We start from the raw sequence: 27,126 nt of genomic DNA, 5'->3' as shown, positions 1-27,126 counted from the left end.
TTCATAATTTTACCTGCAGACACAAACTATGGTCTCTCTCTCTCTCTCTATCTCGCTCTCTCTCTCTATGTATCCATCTCTCTCTGTCTTTCTTTCTCTCTGTCTTTCTTTCTCACTCTCTCTCTATATATATATGTATCCATCTCTCTGTCTTTCTTTCTCTCTCTATGTATCTCTCTCTCTGTCTTTCGCTCTCTCTGTCTTTCTATCTCTGTCTATCTATGTATCTCTCTCTCTCTCTCTCTATGTATCCATCTCTTTCTGTCTTTCTTTCTCTGTCTCTTTCTATGTATATCTAGATCTCCATCTTTCTTTCTCTCTGTCTTAATCTCTCTGTATTTCTCTCTCTCTCTCTCTCTCTCTCTCTCTCTCTCGCTGTATGTACCTCTCGCTCTCCCCGTCTCCCTTGTCCTCTGTTGATGACAACCTTTTCACACGCACTCTAGAGCGGCAGTGGAGATTTCCGCGCGCCAGTTGATGGAAATAGATTCTCTGGAGCAGTTTCGAATCGATTTCTCTACTGTTAGCACCAGACAGCCGCTAACCATCTTTACCAACCTCATCTTGACAAACTTAACTACCAAGTAGTCTAGCCCATCTTGGTAACTGCAGTTCTTAGTCTACAGATTTTGCGCGTTGGAAGCTTGGAAGAAAACTAAAACTTCTGTTTTCTCGTGTTTTTAATGCCGTTACAGTTAAATATGCAAGCTTATGTCGCTTGGATTCTCATGTATGGAGTGACAGGTATGTATAACCTAATGATATGTTGCACATCAGTTTGTTAACTCTGAAATTGACCAATATGTATTTATGCTAATGTATGGTTTAAGCCTGTATATTATCTCTTTTCCCCTCCTATTCTGGCATTGTTTGCATTTATTTTTGATACTGGTCTTCTGGAAGTTTGCTTAGCTTGAACGTCTTAGACGTGTATATTGCAATAGGTGCAGCTAAATGCAGCCTATACTGTAGCTTTGCTATCGAAAATACTGTGGGACACTTGACAGACGAAATTACTTTTAAGTGCTCTATAATGGCACGAAATGATAAAACCCTGGAAAATCTTTTCGTTATGGTATCTAATTGCCTTCGCCGTTGTAGCCTGGTCTTATAGACTAAGCGTAACATAGACACGTATTAGTATGATATGATTACATAAGACAGAAGGTTACTTTTAGGTTGGATGGGTGGGCATACAACATTAACACCTAACAAACATTAGCCACGACAAATTTGAATTTTTAAGATCATAAGTTTTGCTAATTCGAAACATATTATACAAATGTCAAATTCCTAACATATTGTACATATTGCAATTCGTAACATATACGAATTGTAATTCGTAAAATATCAAATGAAACGGAAGATGGACATGGACACAAATGAATACATACCATACCATACCATACAAAACAAAACATAACCTATCATACTAATTGCAGTGTCCTGGACTTACATGTATTATGTTATGTCTACCCCTGAGTCCCAACCTGGTCTCAGAGCATTTCATATTATTCTGTATGTAAATCTGAAAAACTCAAATCCCTCCTCAACTATTTACTCAACTCTTACCCTATGAGGTCCGGAGCCTACTGGTTTTCTCTTCTACCTGATAATTAATTGCACCCACCTGGTGTCCCAGGTCTAAATCAATTCCTGTTTAGAGTGCAACAATGAAAAAATGTAGTGGAACTGGCTTCGAGGTCGAGAGTTGACTTTGAGGGCTCTACACTATACATTGCTTTATTTGTCAAATAACCTGAAATTAGGCAAACTAATAGAATTTAGCAACCAGGAAATGGCAGAGCGATTTCTGCATATTGCACCTTTAATGACTGCTGGCTGCTGATGTTTCACATTGAGATATTACATTGCTGTGGTGCTGTTTATGCAGTTTGGAGAGACTCGTTTGGGGTTGAGGAATATTATTCTCAGTCATATAAATAATGTATTTTCCCACCATTTGTTTACAAGAGAGCATTGAGGTCATCATGGGAACTTTTTACATAACTGTTCACCTTATGTCAATGATGTGGAATGAAAGCCAGTAGAAAATGATATAGAAACCATCTCCTTTATGATGGTCATACCATAGAGATACATATTGTGGCTCATACACTAAATATAACATGTCAGGATCTTGCCCTGGGCTTTTCTGAAATTAGCATGGCAAAGATTTTGGCCCTGAGAGTCATATTCTAAAATTACATTCTCACCACTTGCAGATATCAAACAAATATTTATTAGTAAAATCAATAATTCAACATACTGTATTAGTATTACATATATTGTATGACACATCTGAGAACATTTGCTTTATGCAGTATTTCCATGACAATTGTAGCTTGTTTAAAAGTGATGATCAAGATCATTGAGTAACTGTTGAGCCTGCATGCATCAAATTCAATCAGTGAAATTAGTAATCCAGCGATAAGTGCTTGTCAGTCACCACATACCCTAGGCCAGGGGTCATCATCTAGATTCAGCCACGGGCCCATTTTTTCTTGAGTGGATGGTCGGGGGCCGGAACATAATTATAAATAATTTGTACTCTGCAAAGTGACGCAAGAAGCCCAAACAGATATTGTATTTGTCAAAACATAATCATTTCAAACTTTGATTACATTGGTGCACAAACACATACACTGAGTGTACGAAACTTTAGGAACACCTGCTCTTTCCATGACATAGACTGACCTTTATTGATGTCACTTGTTAAATCCTTCCCCTTCGTCTAGGAGGAGACAGGTTAAAGAAGGATTTTTAAGCCTTGAGACAATTGAAACATAGATTGTGTGTGTGTGTGCCTTTCAGAGGGTGAATGGGCAAGGCAAAAGATTGAAGTGCCTTTGAATGAGGTATGGTAGTAGGTGCCAGGCGCACCGGATTGAGTGTGTCAAGAACTGCACCGCTGCTGTGTTTTTCACGCTCAACAGTTTCTCGTGTGTATCAAGAATAGTCTACCACCCAAAGGACATCCAGCCAACTTGACACAACTGTGGGAAGCATTGAAGTCATCATGGGCCAGCATTCCTGTGGAATGCTTTCGACACCTTGTAGAGTCCATGCCCCGATGAATTTAGGCTTTTCTGAGGGCAAAAGGGGGTGAAACTCAATATTAGGAAGGTGTTCCTAATGTTTTGTATACTCAGTGTATATCTCTATTTACAAGTGGAAATACTTGGGAATACATTTCCTGAATTAAAATCACTTTGAGATGAATTCCTAGTAATTTTACAGTCTTTCATGTCTAAAATCGAATTGCTCAGAAGACGTTGGGGTTCACGATCCTTGCCCTAGGCTACTTACAGTCACCCAAGTCATAGACTGTTTTCTCTGCTACCGCACAGCAAGCAGTACCGGAGCACCAAGTCTAGGACCAAAAGGCTCCTTAACAGCTTCTACCCCCAAGCCATAAGAATGCTGAACAATTAATCAAATGGCCACCGGACTATTTACATTGACACCCCCCCATTTGTTTTGTACACTGCTGCTACTTGCTGTTTATTATCTATGCATAGTCACTTCGTCCCTACCTACATGTACAAATTACCTCAACTAACCTGTACCCCCACACATTGACTCGGTACCGGTACCCCCTGTATATAGCCTCGTTATTAAAGGTAACCTGGAACCGGTTTAAAAAATGAATGGAATTAGTTTTGTGCCAACAAAAAAAAGGGTTAAATATGTGTAAAAAATTATATTTCATGAGATTTCCTTTATCTCCTAGATATAGGACAGACACTTCAAAACCTTATTTCTTATTATTTATTTTTGATTGTCTGTAGCAGCAAAGGCCAAATTCAATATTTTGTCAAATCATTTTGGATATACACTGCTCAAAAAAATAAAGGGAACACTTAAACAACACAATGTAACTCCAAGTCAATCACACTTCTGTGAAATCAAACTGTCCACTTAGGAAGCAACACTGATTGACAAAAAATTTCACATGCTGTTGTGCAAATGGAATAGAAAACAGGTGGAAATTATAGGCAATTAGCAAGACACCCCCAATAAAGGAGTGGTTCTGCAGGTGGGGACCACAGACCACTTCTCAGTTCCTATGCTTCCTGGCTGATGTTTTGGTCACTTATGAATGCTGGCGGTGCTTTCACTCTAGTGGTAGCATGAGACGGAGTCTACAACCCACACAAGGGGCTCAGATAGTGCAGCTCATCCAGGATGGCACATCAATGTGAGCTGTGGCAAGAAGGTTTGCTGTGTCTGTCAGCGTAGTGTCCAGAGCATGGAGGCGCTACCAGGAGACAGGCCAGTACATCAGGAGACGTGGAGGAGGCCGTAGGAGGGCAACAACCCAGCAGCAGGACCGCTACCTCCGCCTTTGTGCAAGGAGGAGCAGGAGAAGCACTGCCAGAGCCCTGCAAAATGACCTCCAGCAGGCCACAAATGTGCATGTGTCTGCTCAAACGGTCAGAAACAGACTCCATGAGGGTGGTATGAGGGCCCGACGTCCACAGGTGGGGGTTGTGCTTACAGCCCAACACCGTGCAGGACGTTTGGCATTTGCCAGAGAACACCAAGAGTGGCAAATTCGCCACTGGCGCCCTGTGCTCTTCACAGATGAAAGCAGGTTCACACTGAGCACGTGACAGACATGACAGAGTCTGGAGACGCCGTGGAGAACGTTCTGCAGCCTGCAACATCCTCCAGCATGACCGGTTTGGCGGTGGGTCAGTCATGGTGTGGGGTGGCATTTCTTTGGGGGGCCGCACAGCCCTCCATGTGCTCGCCAGAGGTAGCCTGACCGCCATTAGGTACCGAGATGAGATCCTCAGATCCCTTGTGAGACCATATGCTGGTGCGGTTGGCCCTGGGTTCCTCCTAATGCAAGACAATGCTAGACCTCATGTGGCTGGAGTGTGTCAGCAGTTCCTGCAAGAGGAAGGCATTGATGCTATGGACTGGCCCGCCTGTTCCCCAGACCTAAATCCAATTGAGCACATCTGGGACATCATGTCTCGCTCCATCCACCAACGCCACATTGCACCACAGACTGTCCAGGAGTTGGCGGATGCTTTAGTCCAGGTCTGGGAGGAGATCCCTCAGGAGACCATCCGCCACCTCATCAGGAGCATGCCCAGGCGTTGTAGGGAGGTCATACAGGCACGTGGAGGCCACACACACTACTGAGCCTCATTTTGACTTGTTTTAAGGACATTACATCAAAGTTGGATCAGCCTGTAGTGTGGTTTTCCACTTTAATTTTGAGTGTGACTCCAAATCCAGTCCTCCATGGGTTGGTAAATTGGATTTCCATTGATTATTTTTGTGTGATTTTGTTGTCAGCACATTCAACTATGTAAAGAAAAAAGTATTTAATAAGATTATTTCTTTCATTCAGATCTAGGATGTGTTGTTTAAGTGTTCCCTTTATTTTTTTGAGCAGTATATCTTTTTTATACCTACAGGGGTCCTAAAATTCTAAATAAATAGCTAAATTATCCATAGTACGGCCATCTTAAAACAATTCTGACAAGCAAGCTCTGATAGGCTAGACCACCCTGTAATGCACAGCACAACAGGTGTCACAAATTTATGAAATCAGATGAGCTCCAATGAATGAAAACGATATGCAAATATTTGGAGTGAAAAAAGGTAGACCTCCTACAGTATCCTGACTGACAAGTCAGCCATGTTAGTGACAGGTTGCTCTGTGGCTCGGTGCTGGAAAACGTCCACATTGACAGATGGACTGAGAGACTGTCGGTTAACATCAGTTGACCAAAATAACTTTGCCTCAGGGTTATTTGGGACACTGCAATAGCACTTTCTTCCTCAAATTTGATCTTTAATGTGCATGGATTTTGTACACAGATCAAGAGATATTGTTAGTATTGATTCAGATTAATTTGGCATGAAAAAGTAATTGAGCACACAGGCTACATGGAAGGTAGATGTATTTCAAAGTGTCCCATGCAGACTAACGTAAAGTTCTACTTCATTCCCAAAACAAAGTGTCCCATGCAGACTAACGTAAAGTTCTACTTCATTCCCAAAACAAAATGTCCCATGCAGACTAACGTAAAGTTCTACTTCATTCCCAAAACAAAGTGTCCCATGCAGACTAACGTAAAGTTCTACTTCATTCCCAAAATAAAATGTCCCATGCAGACTAGTGTAAAGTGCTACTTCATTCCCAAAACAAAGTTTCTCATGCAGACTGACGAAAAAAGCTACCTCATTCCCAAAACAAAGTGTGTCAAATGTTATTTTGCTTCAAACGTCAGATTTTATTTGGGGTTGATCTGGAACTGCAATGCAACAGATGGAATGGGACGTGGACTCATCTCAGCATCGAACCACTTTAAATATTGGAAAATGTGGACTAGGACTTTACAGGCGGATACTGGATGTCAATTTCCGTTGCTTGAAATGGAAACATTATGCACTGTAAAAAAAAAAAAACACCTGCAAATGTTGTTTAAACTATTTATTATTAAGTAACTGGTTCCATAGCGCTTTTTAGTTCATTCAACTTTTCGTTCCAAGTGTTACCTGAACAAAATAAAAACATAGCTCCAACTTAAGACAGCTGTGACAAAAATTCTGTCAATATAAAATGATGTGTTTGCTCAACTCAAATTCACTGCATCACCTGCCATGGTGGGAACAGATGTTAGACATAAACAGCTTTGCAAGTCTCTTTGAATGAGTTTCCTTGTTGCATCATGCATTGCTGTATCCAGAAGGATGTTCCTCTAGAGACATGGTTTCAAGAATTGTTAAGGAAACATACTCTTATTAGGATGGATGAGCAATGACTTCTGAAAGATAATTGATGTATCTCTTCTCAAATGATGCGAGACACCAAGAGGACTGCAGTTCTCCTCAGTATGTTGGTGGCTATAGATTGCAGCCGGTAGATTGGTTTTCCTACCTGTGATTTTATCTTAGTGTATAAGCTCTGATGGATGGTTGGAACCATCGTTCTCCTCTAACTGTGTTAGACAACATCAGTATCTCCATGATTGATTTTGAGAGCAGTGAATTTCTCAGAGTGAGTGTGAAACTAGGTCCCTCACTTATGTCTCAGTTGTGATGAAGTGCATGGCTGAGGTTAGCCATAGCCCTGAGGTTTGCACATGACTTACCATGTCCATCTTTACAATACATTTACATTTCAGTAATTTAACAGAACCATTCAGAGTTAAGTGCCTTGCTCAAAGGCACACCGACAAAGACTCCTAGTCACCCCAATAAGCACTGAGATGTCACTATCAGGTGTTAGGGTTCACGTAGTCTTCATTCTCATGATCCCAGCATGATAACATCAAGACAACTGGGAATGACACCATATGTTTGGTTGTTATCTGGTCAGTAAACCATGATGACCATGTGTCAAGCATGCATCACTTAATTGCAACCAATTCCCGCTGGGAATATTCATTTGTTACACTCTCTGTGTGACAAACGGGGGCAAACCAGGTAAAATGCCCATTATGTTGTTGTAAGTGCCTCTCTTGTAAAGCAGTTAGGGGCTGGTTGGTTGTACAGCAGTAGGAGCAATAGAATCTAGGACGATCCCGCCAACTTGAATTTAAGATGGCTTTGACATAAGGAGCAACACTTCTCCTGGTCCATTGGAAAAGAGTAGAAATTGAGGTTCAAGGCTGCATTGACACATGCTTCAGTAAGCAGTCAGAGCGGTGCTATTCAGAAACAAATAACGGACTACATACACGATGATGTGTGGGTATATTTCAGAAACATACAGTGCATTTGGAAAGTATTCAGGCCCCTTCTTTTGTTTCACACTTTATTACTTTACAGCCTTATTTTAAAATATATTACTGTAACGGCTGTCTGAAGAAGTAGACCAAGGTGCAGCGTGTTGAGTGCTCGTATTTAATTTTAATCGAGACACTTTGAACAAAACAAGAAAATGACAGCCAAACAGTTCTGTCAGGTATAACAAAACACTAAACAGAAATTAACTACCCACAAACCCCAAAGGAAAACAGGCTGCCTAAGTATGACTCCCAATCAGCGACAATGATGTACAGCTGTCCCTGATTGAGAGCCATACCAGGCCAAAAACAAAGAAATACAAAGCATAGAAAAAAGTACATAGAATGCCCACCCAAATCACACCCTGACCAAACCTAAATAGAGACATAAAAAAAGGCTCTCTCAGGTCAGGGCGTGACGATTACTTAAAAAAAAAAAATCTATCTACACACAATACCCCATAATGACAAAGCGGAAAAAATATATATATATTTTTTGCAAATAAAAAACAGAAATACCTTATTTACATTAATATTCAGACCCTTTGCTATGAGACTCGAAGTTGAGCACAGGTGCATCATGTTACCATTGATCGTCCTTGAGATGTTTCTACAACGTGATTGGAGTCCACCTGTGGTAAATTCAGTTGATTGGACGTGATTTGGAAAGGCACACATGGCCACTCTGACAGAGCTCCAGAGTTCCTCTGTGGAGATGGGAGAACCTTCCAGAAGGACAACCATCTATGCAGCGCTCCACCAATTAGGCCTTTATGGTAGAGTGACCAGACGGAAGCCACGCTTCAGTAAAAGGCACATGACAGCCCGCTTGGAGTTTGCCACAAGATTCTCTGGTCTGATGAAACCAAGATTGAACTCTTTGGCCTGAATGCCAAACGTCACATCTGGAGGAAACCTAGCACCATCCCCATGGTGAAGCATGGTGGTGGGGGGATGTTTTTCATCGGTAGGGACTGTGAGACTAGTTGGGATCGAGAGAAAGATGAACAGATCAAAGTGCAGAGAGATCCTTGATGAAAACCTGCTCCAGAGCGCTCAGGATCTCAGACTGGGGCGACAATTCACCTTCCAACATGGCAACGACCCTAAGCACACAGCCAAGACAAAGCAGGAGTGGCATTGGGACAATTCTCTGAATGTCCTTGAGTGGGCCAGCCAGAGACCGGACTTGAACTCAATCGAACATCTTTGGAGAGACCTGAAATAGCTGTGGAGTGACGCTCCCCATCCAACCTGACAGAGCTTGAGAGGATCTGCAGAGAAGAATGGGAGAAACTTCCCAAATGCTGGTGTGCAAAGCTGGTAACGTCATACTGAAGAAGACTCAAGGCTGTAATCACTGCCAAAGGTGCTTCAACAAAGTACTGAGTAAAGGGTCTGAATACTTTTCTAAATGTGATATTTCAACAACAAAAAATTATACATTTGCAAAAATTTCTAAAAACAGTTTGCTTCGTCATTATGGGGTATTGTGCATAGATTGACGAGGGGGGAAAAAAACGATTTAATCAATTTTAGAATATGGCTTTAACCTAACAAAATGTGGAACAAGTCTGAATACTTTCCTGGTGCACTGTATAACTAACTACAGTATATTGTGTGGGTATATTTCATAAACGTATAACTGACTAGATACAGTATGATGTGTCGGTATATTTCAGAAACATATAACTGACTAGATACAGTATGATGTGTCGGTATATTTCAGGAGCAAAAGGCAGTGGGGGGCCTTTGCATGTAAAAGTGCACCCGTTTAGTTTGATTATCATGGAAGCAGATAAAGGATGGTGGATATGTTCCCCTGTTGCATTATGCAACTAGCCTATACTCCAGAGAGCACATGAACACTCTGAACTAAGAATAAATCATCTCTATGAACTGAACACCATGGGAGCCCTGTTAATATTTCGTATTCCATACATTTTCAGAATTGACTGCTAATTGAAACATTGATAGGAAAATGCTCAAGTGTTTTGGACAAACCCATCCAGAGCCTACTGACTGATGAGCTAGCTCCCCTTGGGTGGACGATACTGAAAGATGTTTACTTTCATCATTTTTAGAGGGCTCTTATAATATTATGTTTCCACTCAGGAAATACAGCAACTTTAAAATTAGCAACCGCTCTTTAATTTTCCGTGGTGTTATAATGTGTTCCCATTCCCCACTTATAATGTGTTCCCATTCCCCACTTATAATATGTGTTCCCATTCCCCACTTATAATATGTGTTCCCATTCCCCACTTATAATATGTGTTCCCATTCCCCACTTATAATATGTGTTCCCATTCCCCACTTATAATATGTGTTCCCATTCCCCACTTATAATATGTGTTCCCATTCCCCACTTATAATATGTGTTCCCATTCCCCGCTTATAATATGTGTTCCCATTCCCCACTTATAATATGTGTTCCCATTCCCCACTTATAATATGTGTTCCCATTCCCTAATTTTAATATGTGTTCCCATTCCCCACTTATAATATGTGTTCCCATTCCCCACTTATAATATGTGTTCCCATTCCCTACTTTTAATATGTGTTCCCATTCCCCACTTATAATATGTGTTCCCATTCCCCACTTATAATATGTGTTCCCATTCCCCACTATTAATATGTGTTCCCATTCCCCACTTATAATTTGTGTTCCCATTCCCCACTCAATGAGAAACAACGACTTTGAAATTGAAACACAGCTCTTGAATTTTCAGCAGGAACTTCATTCAACGTCTCGGAGGAGAAGACGTACTGCCCCCTAGGATATTTCCCTTGTGGCAACCTGAGCATGTGCCTGCCCCAGCTCATGCACTGCAATGGCGTCGATGACTGTGGAAATGAAGCGGACGAGGAGAACTGTGGTGAGACGTCAGTTTATTAATTTATGTGTCATACTCCAGTCCTGGAGGGCTGAGTGTCTGGGGATTTTACAACTCCTTTGTAGTTGATTGATCAATTAAGGTCACTGATTAGTTGGGAACTCCCATAACCTGATTGTCTAGGTCTTAATGAGACTCCGATAGAAATGAAATAACAAAAACCAGCAGACAAACGGCCCTCCAGGACCAGCAGACACACGGCCCTCCTGGACAAGCAGACACACGGCCCTCCTGGACCAGCAGACACACAGCCCTCCTGGACCAACAGACACACAGCCCTCCTGGACCAAAAGACACATGGCCCTCCACAAATTGAGTTTGACACCCCTGATTTATTGACTCATTTATTATAAGTAATTGTATTCTGACTGTGCTCGCTTTGATCCTTGCACTCCAGACTTTGATATTTGGATATTTGATCATGAAGTGTGGCGGTGCATCAGATGTAAATTTTTCCATCAAGGAAAGTTCAGGATTATTCCATTAAAATATATATATATATATATATATATATATATATATATTTCACCTTTATTTAACCGGGTAGGCTAGTTGAGAACTGCGACCTGGCCAAGATGAAGCAAAGCAGTTCGACACATACAACAACACAGAGTTACACATGGAATAAACAAACATGCAGTCAATAATACCGTAGGAAATTTGTTGATCTTGCAGCAGTCATAAAACATATCACATCAAAAATGTAAAATAAATAGCAATGGATATTTACAAACAAATAGGCAGGGTAAGTGCAGTTTTATAGTGCAAGTGCTAAGTGCAATTAGTCCAACATTTTGTTAACCTCTATGGGCTAGGTGGGACGCAAGCGTCCCACCCGTGGTGCACTCCATCAACAGCAGGTGCATTTCAAGAGCGGCAAATTTGAATCCAAATAAATGTCAAAATTCAAATTTTTCAAACATACAACTATTTTACACCCTTTGAAAGATAAACATCTCCTTAATCTAACCACGTTTTACGATTTCAAAAAGGTTTTACGGCAAAAGCATAAATTTAGAGTATGTTAGGACAGTACATTTACAAGAGTTGTGTGTAATGTTGTGCCAATTCAAAGACAGGCGTCACCAAAACCATAAAATCAGCTAAAATTATGCACTAACCTTTTACAATCTCCAACAGATGACACTCCTAGGACATTGTGTTAGACAATGCATGCATTTTTAGTTCTATCAAGTTCATATTTATATCCAAAAACAGCGTTTTACTATGGCGTTGATGTTCAGGAAATCGTTTCCCTCCAATAACCGGCATTCAAGTCAGCGCCACAAATTAAATAATTAAAATTAGAAAACATTGGTAAAATATTATATTGTCATTTAAAGAATTATAGATTTACATCTCTTGAACGCAATCAACTTGCCAGATTTAAAAATAACCTTACTGGGAAATCACACTTTGCAATAATCTGAGCACTGCGCCCAGAAAAATACGCGTTGCGATACAGACTACCCGCCATGTTGGGGAGATCTAAAATCGAAAATACTATGTAAATAATCCATTACCTTTGATTCTCTTCATCAGATGTCACTTCCAGGTATCACAGGTCCATAACGAATGTAGTTTTGTTCAAAAAAGCTCATCATTTATGTCCAAAAATCTCCGTCTTGTTAGCACATGATCTAAGCCCGCCGGACTTCACTTCATGAACGAGGGGAAAAAATATATTTACGTTCGTTCAAACATGTCAAACGTTGTATAGCATAAATCATTAGGGCCTTTTTAACCAGAACATGAATAATATTCAAGGTGGACGAATGCATTCTCTTTTATAACGTATTGGAACGAGGGTACCCAACATGAACTCGCGCGCCAGGTGTCTAATGGGCCATCATCGTTCTATGGCTCTTGTTCGGTCAGATCTCCCTCCAGAAGACTCAAAACACTTTGTAAAGGCTGGTGACATCTAGTGGAAGCAATAGGAAGTGCCAAAATATTCCTCAGCCCCTGTGTTTTTCAATGGCATAGGTTTAAAGGTAATACAACACATCAGGTATCCACTTCCTGTCAGAAAATGTCTCAGGGTTTTGCCTGCCAAATGAGTTCTGTTATACTCACAGACACCATTCAAACAGTTTTAGAAACTTTAGGGTGTTTTCTATCCATATATAATAAGTATATGCATATTCTAGTTACTGGGTAGGATTAGTAACCAGATTAAATCGGGTAAATTTTTTTATCCAGCCGTGCAAATACTGCCCCCTAGCCCTAACAGGTTAAGTTGCAGAATTGCATTCGGAATAAAAGTACTTGGCAGTATTTTTTTAACCATAGGTAGTCTGTACCTGCGGCCAGAAGGAAGATGCTGGAATTCAGGGTGGAGTGGATGGGAAGAGTCAACCGCTATTTTATTAGCCTTATGGAGGGCTCTGCCCAGGTAGAGAGATGACAGTTCTTGCTGTTGCTGCCCCATGATTTTTCTGCAAGTCCTGACTATCTTGCCCAACCTATTTTTCTGTGCAAACTTCAAATTCCCAAACCAGCAGGTCAAGCAGTAGGACAGAATGCTCTCAATGAAAGATTTATAAAAATAGAACCATGATGGTTAGATCAGCATTAAAAAAGTGCAGTTTCCGTAGGAAATACATTCTCTGTTGGCCTTTCTTAAAAATAGCATCAGTACACTGATCCCAGGACAGCTTGTTGTCAATGACTAGCTCAAGGTATTTGTACTCCTTCACTATTTCAATGGGCTCACCTTTTATCAGTGATGGTGTGTGCATGGTAATGTTCCTTCAAAAGTCAATCACCTTGTCCTTAGTTTTTGATGCCAACTTTTTGATGCCAACTCGTACCTGCTGAGACATATTAGTTAGAAAGTTGGTGATCCATGTGATAAGCATAGCATCAAGTCCGAAGTCTCCTCTCAGTCTGTCCGCGAGGACAAACGGATTGTGTTACATGCAGAGGAGAAATCTGCGAACATGATACACACATGGATTTTACTGCCCTCCGATTGCATGTACACCAGATGTAAGAGCGAGAGGATGGCAAGAAGCTAGTAGTTGTGCCTGCAATACATAATTAAGTGTCACAATCAATCGGAAGCAAAGTAGAAATGTGTCAGCAAATGTTACTAGGTAGGGAAATATGAATAGCCTAACTATAAATTTGGCCATTGTATAGAATGGCTTGTATTCTGGCTCTATGTCAGTATATGGTAAGTAAAATACTGAAGTCAGTGATTCCCCAAGATACATTTTTTGCAGCGGTGGCAAGGGGAAGGGGAGGGGTCTGAGGGGAATGCCCCACCAGGATAAATGTTTTGTAGGACTGTGAGAAGGTCAGTTCCTTTTTTTGTTTTATTATATGTTCAAGCAATAGGCAGAATAAATCATTGAACAAATAACATTTAGATCGTCAGTGTAGAGAAGACCAGTTCTGTTGACTTTTAAAACCACGCCTTTTTCTCGAGATAAATAACTGTAGGAAACCGGTAAATTATAATCAATTATTTATATGGACAGCATGGCGTGAAATGGAACTGTTAAATTACTGTTAAATTAAATTGCTATGGCTTCTGCATGATGAATCAACGCTCAGGGTGGGGACAGACAGCCCATCTCAGTATGGAGCGCAGTTCACAATGCATGTAGACCTATGATCTCATCATTTTCTTGTGACAGGTAGGCCTATATTTTCTGCAGCATAGCCTATGCTACAGTAATATAAAGACCGAATGTGTGTCTAATTTACACATCTCCATCTGGCTTTCGGAGGTCACCTTGTTTTTTCATTGTAAATATATATATACTTTTTATTGCAGCTGCAGAGTTTTGAAACAGCCTATCACTCGAATATCGTTGCTTTAAATCAGTGCACATGCGAGCATTCTATCGCAGTCTTTCTCTCTCCATCAAAATAGACAATCCTGTTCTAGATTGATATATAGCTCTATATATAGATGTCCTAGCCTACCTCTTTCAGGTAAGACATTCAATGTAGTAATAAAATTACACTGCCGTTCAAAAGTTTGGGGTCACTTAGAAATGTCCTTGTTTTTGAAAGAAAAGCAACATTTTTTGTCCATTAAAATAACATCAAATTGATCAGAGATACAGTGTAGACATTGTTAATGTCGTAAATTACTTGTTGCTGGAAACGGCCGATTTTTAATGGAATATCTGCATAGGCGTACAGAGGCCCATTATCAGTAACCATCACTCCTGTGTTCCAACGTTGTGTTAGCTAATCCAAGTTTATCATTTTAAAAGACTAATTTATCACTAGAAAACCCTTTTGCAATTATGTTAGCACAGCTGAAAACTGTGTTCTGATTAAAGAAGCACTAAAACTGACCTTTAGACGAGTTGAGTATCTGGAGCATTAGCGTTTGTGGGTTCGATTACAGGTTCAAAATGGTCAGAAACAAAGAACTTCTAAGTCTCGTCGGTCTATTCTTGTTCTGAGAAATGAAGGCCATTCCATGCGAGAAATTGCCAAGAAACTAAAGATCTCGTACAACTCTGTGTACTACTCCCTTCACAGAACAGCGCAAACTGTCGCTAACCAGAATAGAAAGAGGAGTGGTATGCCCCAGTGCACAACTGAGCAAGAGGACAAGTACATTAGAGTGTCTAGTTTGAGAAACAGACACCTCACAAGTCCTCAACTGGCAGCTTCATTAAATAGTACCCGCAAAACACCAGTCTCAACGTCAACAGTGAAGAGGCACCTCCGGGATGCTGGCCTTCTAGGCACAGTTGCAAAGAAAAAGCCATATCTCAGAATGGCCAATAAAAAGAAAAGATTAAGATGGGCAAAAGAACACAGACACTGGACAAAGGAGTGGCCACCACACTCAACCCTATTGAGCTGTTGTGGGAGCAGCTTGACAGTATGGTAAGTAAGAAGTGCCCATCAAGCCAATCCAATTTGTGGGAGGTGCTTCAGGAAGCATGGGGTGAAATCTCTTCAGATTACCTCAACAAATTGACAACTAGAATGCCAACTGTCTACAAGGCTGTTATTGCTGCAAATGGAGGATTCTTTGACGAAGGCAAAGTTTGAAGGACACAATTATTATTTCAATTAAAAATCATTATTTATTACCTTGTCTACATCTTGACTATATTTCCTATTCATTTTGCAACTCATTTCATGTATGTTTTCAGGGAAAACAAGGACATTTCTAAGTGACCCCAAACTTTTGAACGGTAGTGTATATTTAGCTAATTAATAATGGGTTGTGCATAATAAGCTTCTAACTTGTAGCCTATATCTCTTGCGCAATACGCACGCACCTGTGCTCCGCTGGCCTCTCCTTAAAAAATGCATGGAGTCCCATGCAGGAAAAGCTAGACTAGAATATCTTGCTGGACATCATTTTTGTAACGTTTCTTATACCATTAAACTATTCTAATAGGGACTCAAGCTCTTTTTTGCTGAATGTTAAATAGAGCAGTCAATGGAACTCACGGGTAGTTTGAAAGTAAGAGTGAACAAGAGTGAACACGCGATGGCTATAGCAGTTATTTATTCAAACCCATAACCATACAGTCTTTATGAAGAGAAGTGAAAGCCTTCTGCAACTTATTCTAGTCCTATTTTATTCAAGGATGTCATTAGAATGATGAAGGACAACAAAACGTATTCATTTAACTGTTGAAAGCCAGGAAGGAATGAAGCAACAAAGGGGAGCGAAAGAGTCTACTAGGCTAATACAGTAACATTAGCGTGCAATATTATGAAAAGTGTGTCAGCCTACTAATTATACAAATATGCCCTATTATATTTCAAAATTGTAATTAAATTCCCTAGCTTATATCGCATGTTCTTTGTATCACATGTATCTTTGTATCGCATGTTCTCTTCTGCCTTATCATGGTTTGAACAATGTGCGTAATCCCAGTGCATATAATACTGTATAATAAAGTGCAGTAATACAGTTCACACTCAAAAAGATTAGCCTACTGGAGCTAGTTTCATTTATTTACCCAAGGGAGCATATAGCCAGCTACATCCATGGGCTTTTATGTTTTTCTGTCGTAAGTAATGTGAAGTAGCCTATATCACACAGTATATGTATTGGATAGTGGCACGATCATTTGGCCTTTTTTTGGCTTGGGCTCATTAAATGTCGTTAATGTAGGCTCATAAAATGTATTTAATGTATGGCTCATCAGGCTCAGGTTGTATCAGGTTTGAATTTTCATGCTGATCAAAGCTCTAATCAAATCCAGACATTTATATGGTTTATAATGCTTTTGAATGACACTTCTGGTTTTGGTGGGAAATACCGGGTTACCCGGAAGAAAAGTAATTTATTCTCGGGATGGAACATTTGTAAAATACCTGAAAATATTAACCTCTAATGCACACCTTAGTGGGCTAATCATTAGCTAGATCCAAAGTCCAAACATGATCTTGTTACTAGATACCAACATATTGATGACTTTAATGTCCCAAAAACAACTTGCAACAGTGAATATATTGTAGGCCTACCTGTGACACTCCAAACTTGAATGCGCCTCAATAGGAATGTTTATTTTTCTCATATAATGCACAACGACAAGTTGACTAGGAGTGTGTTTGTAAATTCACTCTGGATATCTACTCTGATTTCAGAGCACTCTCGACTGAGTGTGCCAGAGCGCAGAATAACTGATTAAATTACGAACGCGCAAAACCTGTAAACATTGGCAAAAAAAACGGAATTAAATTGTTGCCAGCAGCACAGTTACAGTCACCAACGCTCTATATAACATGAAAAATGCTCTGATTTTACGAAAGGACAATCTGACAGCGCTTTGAATTTATGAACGCCCAGAGTGCACTCTGAGTGAATTTATGAAAACACCCTCGTTAAATAGCTAGGTAAACTATTATACTGTGTGGTTGTCTGATTTTGCTGTTCATTACTCATCTTGTTGGCAGAGGAGAAGTAAATGTGGACAGTTCCAGCATGTTCAAAGTGTGCCTCGGTATCAATTTTTTTTCCTGTATTTTTGGGGTGTGGCGGCAACAATTAAGCAGCGGGAAACACTGGAAGTTCCAACTGATTAAAAAAATAAGTAATATTTTATTTAAAGTTAACCATCAGGTGCTATCTAGAACTTAAAAGGGTTCTTTGGCTGTCCCCATAGGAGAACCCTTTGAAGAACCCTTTTTGGTTCCAGGTAGAACCCTTTTGGGTTCAATGTAGAACCCTTCCCACAGAGGGTTCTACATGGAACCCGAAAGGGTTATACTTGGAACCAAAAAAGGTTATCCTATGGGAACAGCCAAAGAACCCTTTTGGAACCCTTTTTTTCTAAGAGTGTAGGGTAGAAACAAAGGCACCATTTGGTGTTTGATATTGTGTTTTGCCAGAAGATGTGCATGATTCTCTGGAGACGAGTTGTGTGGAAAGTAGATAGTTTTTTCAGGTCTGCTTCAGTCATTTTCCAGCATTCCGAACCATAAAGGAGAATTTCCAATGCACAGCTGTGGCATCTTTTGAGTTTTGGGTTTGTGCTGTATTGTCCGGATTTCCAGATTTTATTGAACTTTGTAAAGTTGCTCTTGCTTTATTGATTCTGGTTCAGCTGTCTTTGCTCGTGCCTCCATCATTGCATATACTCCCAAGGTAAGTAAAACTGCAGGTTAACTCCAGGTCTTGTTCCTTGATTTTGACTGCTTTTGCTATTGTGTTAATGTTCATGGGCATTACCTTTGTTTTTCTGCAGTTGATAATCAGGCTGACTTGCTGGCCAAAGGACTGGAGTCTGTCAGTTTTCTCTTGTACATGTTGGTGTGTGTGGTAAATGAGCCAGGTCATTGGTGAAGTCAAGGTCTTCTAGAGTAGAATACAAGGTCCATCGTATTCCTCTTGCCTGATCTTCTGTTGTTCGCCGCATGACCCAGTCTATTGCCAGGTAGAAGTGTAAGGCTGACATTACACAACCTTGACGAACTCCAGACTTCACAGCAAAGCTTGTGTTGTTTATTCCCAGAGTGAATGAAAAGTTGCAGTATAATTATTTTATAATTTTAACATCATGGGTGGGGATTCCATAAATTCTTAAGATCTTCCATAGGCTTTTTCAGTGAATGCTGTCGAAAGCCTTCTGGAAGTCAATAAAGTTTATATATAGCTGCTGTTTCCACTCCCTACATTGCTCAATGATGTTCCTGAGGGCAAAGACCTGGTCTGTACCTCTCCTTCCCGCTTGTTCGTTCCTAAGCACCTTGTTTACAGCTGAAGCCGTTGTACAATAATCTTGCAAAATATCTTGCTGGGAATGTATAAAAGTGTGATGCCCCTCCAGTTGTTGCAGTCGGATAGTGTGCCCTTCTTCTTAGGTACCTGTATGATGAGCCACTTGGTCCAATCTGAAAGTATCTTTCTCTCCAGATGTCAGCGAGGAGTGGAAGAAGGATGTTTGCAGCCAATACTGAATAGATTTTGAACATGTCTGCATTAAGTTTCCCATTATTTAGTGACTTGATGGTAGTGATTATTTCTTCTTTGGTTGGTGGGTCGGTGTTTATGTCTAGATCTTCTGAAGCAGCTTCAGGTGTGTTCATTGGATCCACAGGGGGTTCTCTGTTGAGAACCACTCTGAAATGTTCTGTCCATCTTGCTTCCTGCTAATTTTATAGTCAGAAGATTGTCTTGCTGTTCTTTGATTTGAGTATTTGACTTGAATTTTTTGCCACAGATTAGGTTAGTGATTTTTGTGTAATGTTTCTAGCTGCTTTTCAGCTGCACTTGCCAGCTCATCACTCACTCCTCATCTCTCCTTACTAGCCTTTTGTCTCTTGTGTTGATTTTTCTGTGCTGTTCCTCTTATTTCTGATTCAGCCTTTGTGATTTGACATCTGTTTTCTTTTTTAGTTGCCTTCTTTACTTGATAATGTCCCATGTTTCGGGGTTGATCCATTCCTTGCATAGCCTTCTTCTGTCCTATGGTTTTCTTGATGCTTTCACTGTAAGCTTTAACCACTTTCTCCTACTTCCTATCTATATTCCTGTCTATGTCTGTTCCTCCTCATCTTCTTCTTCTGTATTGTTTGAAAAGGCTTGATACTCCTTGTGAATTGTATTATGAAGGTTTTCTTGACGGTTTGGTCCCTCAGCATGTCAACATCAAATCTTGGTGTTCCTTTTGTTGGTGGTCCTGAACAATTCATTTTTAGTTTGATGTTGGCAGTCACTAGATGGTCATCACAGGCAACATCTGCCCCCCTTCATGCGAGCTTCTACACTTGCCGTCGATCATCAAATCAAATCAAATCAAATCTATTTATATAGCCCTTCGTACATCAGCTGATATCTCAAAGTGCTGTACAGAAACCCAGCCTAAAACCCCAAACAGCAAGCAATGCATGTGAAAGAAGCACGGTGGCTAGGAAAAACTCCCTAGGAAAAACTCCCTAGAAAGGCCAAAACCTAGGAAGAAACCTAGAGAGGAACCAGGCTATGAGGGGTGGCCAGTCCTCTTCTGGCTGTGCCAGGTGGATATTATAACAGAACATGGTCAAGATGTTTAAAATGTTCATAAATGACCAGCATGGTCAAATAATAATAATCATAGTAGTTGTCGAGGGTGCAACAAGTCAGCAACTCAAGAGTAAGTGTCAGTTGGCTTTTTCATAGCCGATCTTTGAGAGTATCTCTACCGCTCCTGCTGTCTCTAGAGAGTTGAGAACAGCAGGTCGGGGACAGGTAGCACGTCTGGTGAACAGGTCAGGGTTCCATAGCCGCAGGCAGAACAGTTGAAACTGGAGCAGCAGCACGGCCAGGTGGACTGGGGACAGCAAGGAGTCATCATGCCAGGTAGTCCTGAGGCATGGTCCTAACCCAGACAGGAAGACCACGTCAGTGACTCAACCCACTCAAGTGACGCACCCCTCCCATGGACGGCATGGAAGAACACCAGTAAGCCAGTGACTCAGCCCCTGTAATAGGGTTAGAGGCAGAGAATCCCAGTGGAGATTCCAGTGGAGATCATCAGGTGGTCAAGCTGGTTCTTGTCCCTTCCATTAGGAGAGTACAAATTTCAGCTTGTGGATATTCTTGTGGGGAAACAGGCTGCCACCTATCCCCAGGTTATTTGTGACGCAGAATGTTAACAGTATCTCACCGTTGTCAAACCTCTCTCCACAGACGTGCTTCCCCATTGTTCTCTCGTAGTTGGTGTTCTTGGTACCAACCTCTGCATTCAGGTCTACAGTGACGAGGAGCAGGTCTTGAGCAGGCGTTAGAGGGTGTTATAGAACAGATATGTTTCTTCATCTTTGGCATTGTTTGTGGGAGCATAACATTGGATTATTGTTAGTTTGGTATGTTGTCCATTGAGTCGGGCTGTTGTCATTTGGCTGCTGATTGGTTTCCATTCCATCAGAGTTTTCTCTACACCATTCTGTAGGATGATGGTGACACCTTCACTATGTTGTCTGTCCTCCCGTCCAGAGTGTAGTACTGTTTCCAGTAGATCCAGAGCTATTCCACCTGGCTTCACTCACCTCCAGGATCTATAGCTTGTATCTCCTCATTTCGCTGGTAACCTGTACCAGCTTTCTGGACTCAAACATTGTTTGAACATTCCATAAGCCAACGCGCAGTTTGTCTTTTGTGTTCAGTGCTCCCATCTTCACGTTAGCAGTTCCCCCATAGGCTTTCACTGATGGCGGTCATACAAGTCTGGGACTCTGGAAGATCTTCACATCCAGTTGTAGAATTGTCATTTTTTGCTGTTTCTGTTGCTAGCCCCATTCCCAGCCGTCCACAATTTCTGATTTCTGGAGATTTCGGAGTTGATTTTTTAGTCCTCTATGATAGCCTTTTGTCTTCCTGGGGATGGATTACAGTCTCATACCAAGTGAGATCAGACAGGCTTTGGGTCATGTACAAGCTGCCCCTGTGCATCAAGCTCAATCAACTCCTGCTGCTGTGTACTGAAAGCTATAACCGAAAGCCAACATAAAATGTTTTTGTTTTTGTTTTAGCAGTTCATACCAGCAGCGTGAAACAGGAGGTAATGCTCATAGTCTTTGTTTATCTTTGTAATGAGTGATTTTCAAGGCGGTAACACCAATGGAATAAAACAGAGGGACAGACATTATAGTAATGTAATAGTGTAAGGTAGTGTTCATTTCAGTTATTGAAAAAAAATTGTATTGTAAGAAGACCTGACTTATTTTAGTAATAACTCTATTACTCTATTACAGGGTTTCCCGAACCCAGTCCTGCATGTTAGTGTTAGTGTTGTTGCCTGAGCACTACATAGCTGATTCAAATAACCAACTCATCAGGCTTTGATTATTTGAATCAGCTGTGTAGTGCTAGGTCAAAAACCAAAACGTGCACCCAGGGTGGGCCTCAGGATCGATTTTGGGTAACCCTGCTCTAGAAGACTACAAGTAGAACAATAGTAATATACTTATCTGAAGGTATTAATTCTTTGAGAATCAATTACAGTTATTTACCAGAATAACAAGACAAACACAGTTTTTTCATACAATCAACATTTAGTAACACTAATCAAAATATTTACAAACATAATGAGAGTTAGGAAGTAGAATGAAAGACAAGAGGTGAAGACATGGAGATCATGTTGTCTGTTGTGGCTTCTTGATTGTTCAGGCCGCATAGAAGAGAACAAAGGAAGAAGATGGCTGTGTGTCCTTCCTGGTTGAGTTGCTCCTTTGGTTCTGAGTTGGTGTCCTTATGCTTGTTGTTTTTCTCTGTTGGCTCCTTGCTTGAGTTGCAGAAGATGTACTCTAATTGTCTTCTCATTCTTTCATTGAATGTTAGCTTATTAAGTGTACTGTTCAGGCTACAATAGCTCTTCTTTTGAGATTAAGTCTTCTTCTAAGCCTGTTTAGTGCGTGGGCATAGGACTGTTGTGGTGACCGTATTACTGCCAGACCGGCAGTAATCTCCTCTTATGCACTCTGGACATGCGTTGGTAGTACCCATCCACTCTTTTGGCACTCTAACCACTCTAATATCAATGCAAAATGCAATCAAAAATCACATCAAATGCTTATCATCAAAACAGTATCATGCTTTTAAAATTCACCTCACTGTGATCACTCAAGTTCAACAACAGGTTGAGACTGAGTGGATGTTGTTTCAGAGCCAAACACAACGAAATGGACAGCGCTTTCTATGGTGATGATTAATCCAAAATGCCCATACACGTATTAAAGCTTCAGCATACGCATAGGCCTGCCTATATATAAGTCCAAGCCCCCTAAAAAATCCTGAATTAAAATCATTATTGTGCCGTTACACAATATATAGCCGAATAGCCTACCACATATAAAAAATACATTTAAAAAATTAACAGATTTAAGATGTCTTTGGTACATAATTGGTCTAGCCTATACTCCAAAATTAAACAAATGTTAGTAATCGCCTTTGAGTGTGGACTGTATTATTATGCATGCTGGATGGACCGGTTACCTTATGCTACGCTCCAAACTTTCAAAGCATGAGTCTGGGAGAGAACATACATCCTTAGGCGATGCTGTTGGTTCATTGATTGTGCAGGGTGGCTTACAGTTAGCCTACAATTACTAATAGGGCATTTTTTATATATTTTCATAATTAATAGTCTACAGAATATCTGTGCATTTCCATCTCTTTCTCTCATTCATTCCTTTCTCGAGAGCACAGACAGAGGGGTTGTCAACAGTTTACTGAAATGTGTTTAATTGTGAAAACATGATACTATCGATGTTCCCGAACAGATTTCACTTGGTTTCCCAAATTAAGCACTGGGTAGCTTCAGGAACAGGGTTGGAGGGCCCATGGCATACAGCATTTGGGTGGAATATCACGCCACGCAGCGAGAGGCTGCATGCTTCTCAAACAGTGGTTGATGCCTGGAGTGAAATAAGTGTTCTTGTAAGCCCAGCAGAGTTTTGATGGTTGCCGCATGTGACAAATCAAATTTGATTTGATAATAATTGCGTGGTCAAGCAGATATGAGTACTTACAAGTTAGGGCTCGGCATAGCAAATCAAAATTCTGAGCAATATCAGAGATTTGTCTATTAATAAAACCAGTGGTGGTTTTGAGAAGGTAGACTTTGTCATTGTCTAAGATTTTTGGCAGATAATGCAGAGAATGGTGGAGATCTTACAAGTACAGTGGGGGGGGGAAAGTATTTGATCCCCTGCTGATTTTGTACGTTTGCCCACTGACAAAGAAAGGATCAGTCTATAATTTTAATGGTAGGTTTATTTAAACAGTGAGAGACAGAATAACAACAAAAATATCCAGAAAAACACGTCAGAAATGTTATAAATTGATTTGCATTTTAATGAGGGAAATAAGTATTTGACTCCCTCTCAGGTAACGAGCTGAGATTAGGAGCACACTCTTAAAGAGAGTGCTCCTAACCACAGCTTGTTACCTGTAAAAAAGACACCTGTCCACAGAAGCAATCAATCAGATTCCAAACTCTCCACCATGGCCAAGACCAAAGAGCTCTCCAAGGATGTCAGGGACAAGATTGTAGACCTACACAAGGCTGGAATGGGCTACAAGACCATCGCCAAGCAGCTTGGTGAGAAGGTGACAACAGTTGGTGCGATTATTCGCAAATGGAAGAAACACAAAAGAACTGTCAATATCCCTCGGCCTGGGGCTCCATGCAAGATCTCACCTCGTGGAGTTGCAATGATCATGAGAATGGTGAGGAATCAGCCCAGAACTACACGGGAGGATCTTGTCAATGATCTCAAGGCAGCTGGGACCATTGTCACCAAGAAAACAATTGGTAACACACTACACCGTGAAGGACTGAAATCCTGCAGCGCCCGCAAGGTCCCCCTGTTCAAGAATACATATACATGCCCGTCTGAAGTTTGCCAATGAACATCTGAATGACTCGGAGGACAACTGGTGAAAGTGTTGTGGTCAGATGAGACCAAAATGGAGCTCTTTGACATCAACTCAACTCGCTGTGTTTGGAGGAGGAGGAATGCTGCCTATGACCCCAAGAACACCATCTCCACCGTCAAACATTATGCTTTGGGGGTGTTTTTCTGCTAAGGGGACAGGACAACTTAAAAAGGACGATGGACGGGACCATGTACCGTCAAATCTTGGGTGAGAACCTTCTTCCCTGAGCCAGGACATTGAAAATGGGTCATGGATGGGTATTCCAGCATGACAATGACCCAAAACACACGGCCAAGGCAACAAAGGAGTGGCTCAAGAAGAAGCACAATAAGGTCCTGGAGTGGCCTAGCCAGTCTCCAGACCTTAATCCCATAGAAAATCTGTGGAGGGAGCTGAAGGTTCGAGTTGCCAAACGTCAGCCTTGAAACCTTAATGACGTGGAGAAGATCTGCAAAGAGGAGTGGGACAAAATTCCTCCTGAGATGTGCACAAACCTGGTGGCCAACTACAAGAAACGTCTGACCTCTGTGATTGCCAACAAGGGTTTTGCCACCAAGTACTAAGTCATGTTTTGCAGAGGGGTCAAATACTTATTTCCCTCATTAAAATGCACATCATTTTATAACATTTTTTAAATGCGTTTTTCTGGATTCTTTTGTTGTTATTCTGTCTCTCACTGTTCAAATAAACCTACTATTAAAATTATAGACTGATCATTTCTTTGTAAGTGGGCAAACATACAAAATCAGCAGGGGATCAAATACTTTTTTCCCCTACTGTATGACTTGATGTTTGAGCCTTCAGGATTTGATGGGTCACATTTTTCAATGTCTTTCACAAGCTTTCTGGGTGGGTGAGTGTGTGGCATTTTGCCTGGTATGTTTCAGTAGGTGTCAATTGGTCTCTGTTTCTGGCTGTGCTTTTGCTTTCTCAGTTTAGTGGAAAAGGGTGCTGGTGGTGACATGGGACTCCTTCTCTGGTGCTGGACCAAGAGTTTGGAGCTGGGAGAGTGACTGAGGTGTCAAACAACCCTCCTGTTCCCTTATCTCTAAGTGTGTCTCCATCCTGATGTGTTTGACCTCGTTCAACTTTTCTTGCTGATTAGAGACTTGGGACAGCTTTGATTTGTAGGTTAACAATTGAGCTTTATTTTTCCTACAATTCTGAATGCATGACTTGGTACAGTGCTGATTTGTAATTTTGTAATTGGCAAGTTTTGAGCTTTGCTGCTTGGTCAGTTAAACTAGTGGAATCGTATTTCACAGGTATAGTCTTATGGTTGTGGTCTTAAGTTAATGTTGTGGTCTTTAGTTAAGGCTGCCATGCTTTGCACTTTTCATAAACAGCAGCCCTCTTTGTGGTAATGATAACCCAGTATTTTCTGGTAATGATTGCCCTTTATTTTCTGGTAATGATTACCCAGTATTTTCTGGCATGTTAAGAAACGCTTGGAATAATTCCATCCTCTAATTTGATTGTCCCCTCATATAGAGCATGTTGGTCACAGCTCTGTATGGAGAATATCGTTGAAGTAGCTTTTTGAGTCCTGGCAAGGCAGATTAATATGATCCATGTGCTGGAACTAAGTATGCCCATTTTCAGAGTCACAAAGCAATCTAGATCAATTTACTAATGAGTTACTAATGCTATTGATTTGAAGAAAGCCATGCCTAAGTCCCCATGTCAGCAAGTGTCTTAAAAACACTGCAGACTTATATGTGACATTAAGATAATGTTCAAAGTTGCGAGTGACAAATTTAGCGTGTGTGTGTGTGATGGACTTTTCAGTGATTGCATGTCAAGGTAAAAGCTATACTGCCGTGCAAAAGTTTGGGGTCCTTGTTTTTGAAAGAAAAGCAAATGTTTTGTCCATTAAAATAACATGAAATTGATCCGAAATACAGTGTAGACATTAATAATATTGTAAAATACTATTGTAGCTGGAAACGGCTGTTCTTTTAATGGAATATCTGCATAGGTGTACAGTTATTTTAATGGACAAAACATTTGCTTTTCTTTCAAAAACAAAGACATTTCTAAGTGACCCCAAACTTTTGAACGGTAGTGTAAATGCCCTCTCAATGTGAACACTAGCTGCATTTCCTTATTATGGACCAACATATAGCCAGATATAATAGATATTGAGATATATTACTATGGTCCAACACGTAGCCGAATATAATAGACACTGAGATATATTATTATGGACCAACATATAGACAGATATAATAGATATTGAGATATATTACTATGGTCCAACACGTAGACGAATATAATAGACACTGAGATATACTCCAACACAGAATCAAGGTTCCTTCACTTCATGATCATGTCATATGTCATCGCAATACTTTGACCTGTACATCAAGCAATTCCCACTCTGAAAACTTGTTAACACTGAAGGCCCAGAGTGAATTTAGAGTTTAGGATGTATTATGAATATGATGTGTTGTGATTGACAGCTACACAGCATCGTAGTGTGTAGTACGGAGATCAATCGCAGGAGATCTGGTGAACATCCATGGGCCGTGCTGAGAGGAATCATGCAGAAATGCATCATGCTGCCTCCTATTGACTTTGTAATTAAACTTTCAAAGCTAATGCTCAAAATCCACAG

General features: G+C 40.7%; 1 protein-coding gene across 1 annotated transcript in view; it reads left to right on the top strand.

Moving 5' to 3' along the window:
• The first annotated feature begins 402 nt into the window (after positions 1–402).
• Positions 403–27,126, top strand: part of LOC106604530 (relaxin receptor 1) — a 117,385-nt gene continuing 90,661 nt past the window's right edge. Inside the window, exons 1-2 of the mRNA XM_045718026.1 lie at positions 403–744; positions 10,487–10,633. Of these exons, the coding sequence (XP_045573982.1) occupies positions 684–744; positions 10,487–10,633 (208 nt within the window). The 5' untranslated portion in view covers positions 403–683. The remainder of the gene's footprint in view (positions 745–10,486; positions 10,634–27,126) is intronic.

The sequence above is a fragment of the Salmo salar genome, chromosome ssa05, assembly GCF_905237065.1.
Source record: "Salmo salar chromosome ssa05, Ssal_v3.1, whole genome shotgun sequence".
Lineage (NCBI taxonomy): Eukaryota > Metazoa > Chordata > Actinopteri > Salmoniformes > Salmonidae > Salmo > Salmo salar.
The sequence above is the reverse complement of the archived record's forward strand: the minus strand, read 5'-3'. Positions and strand labels throughout refer to the sequence as shown.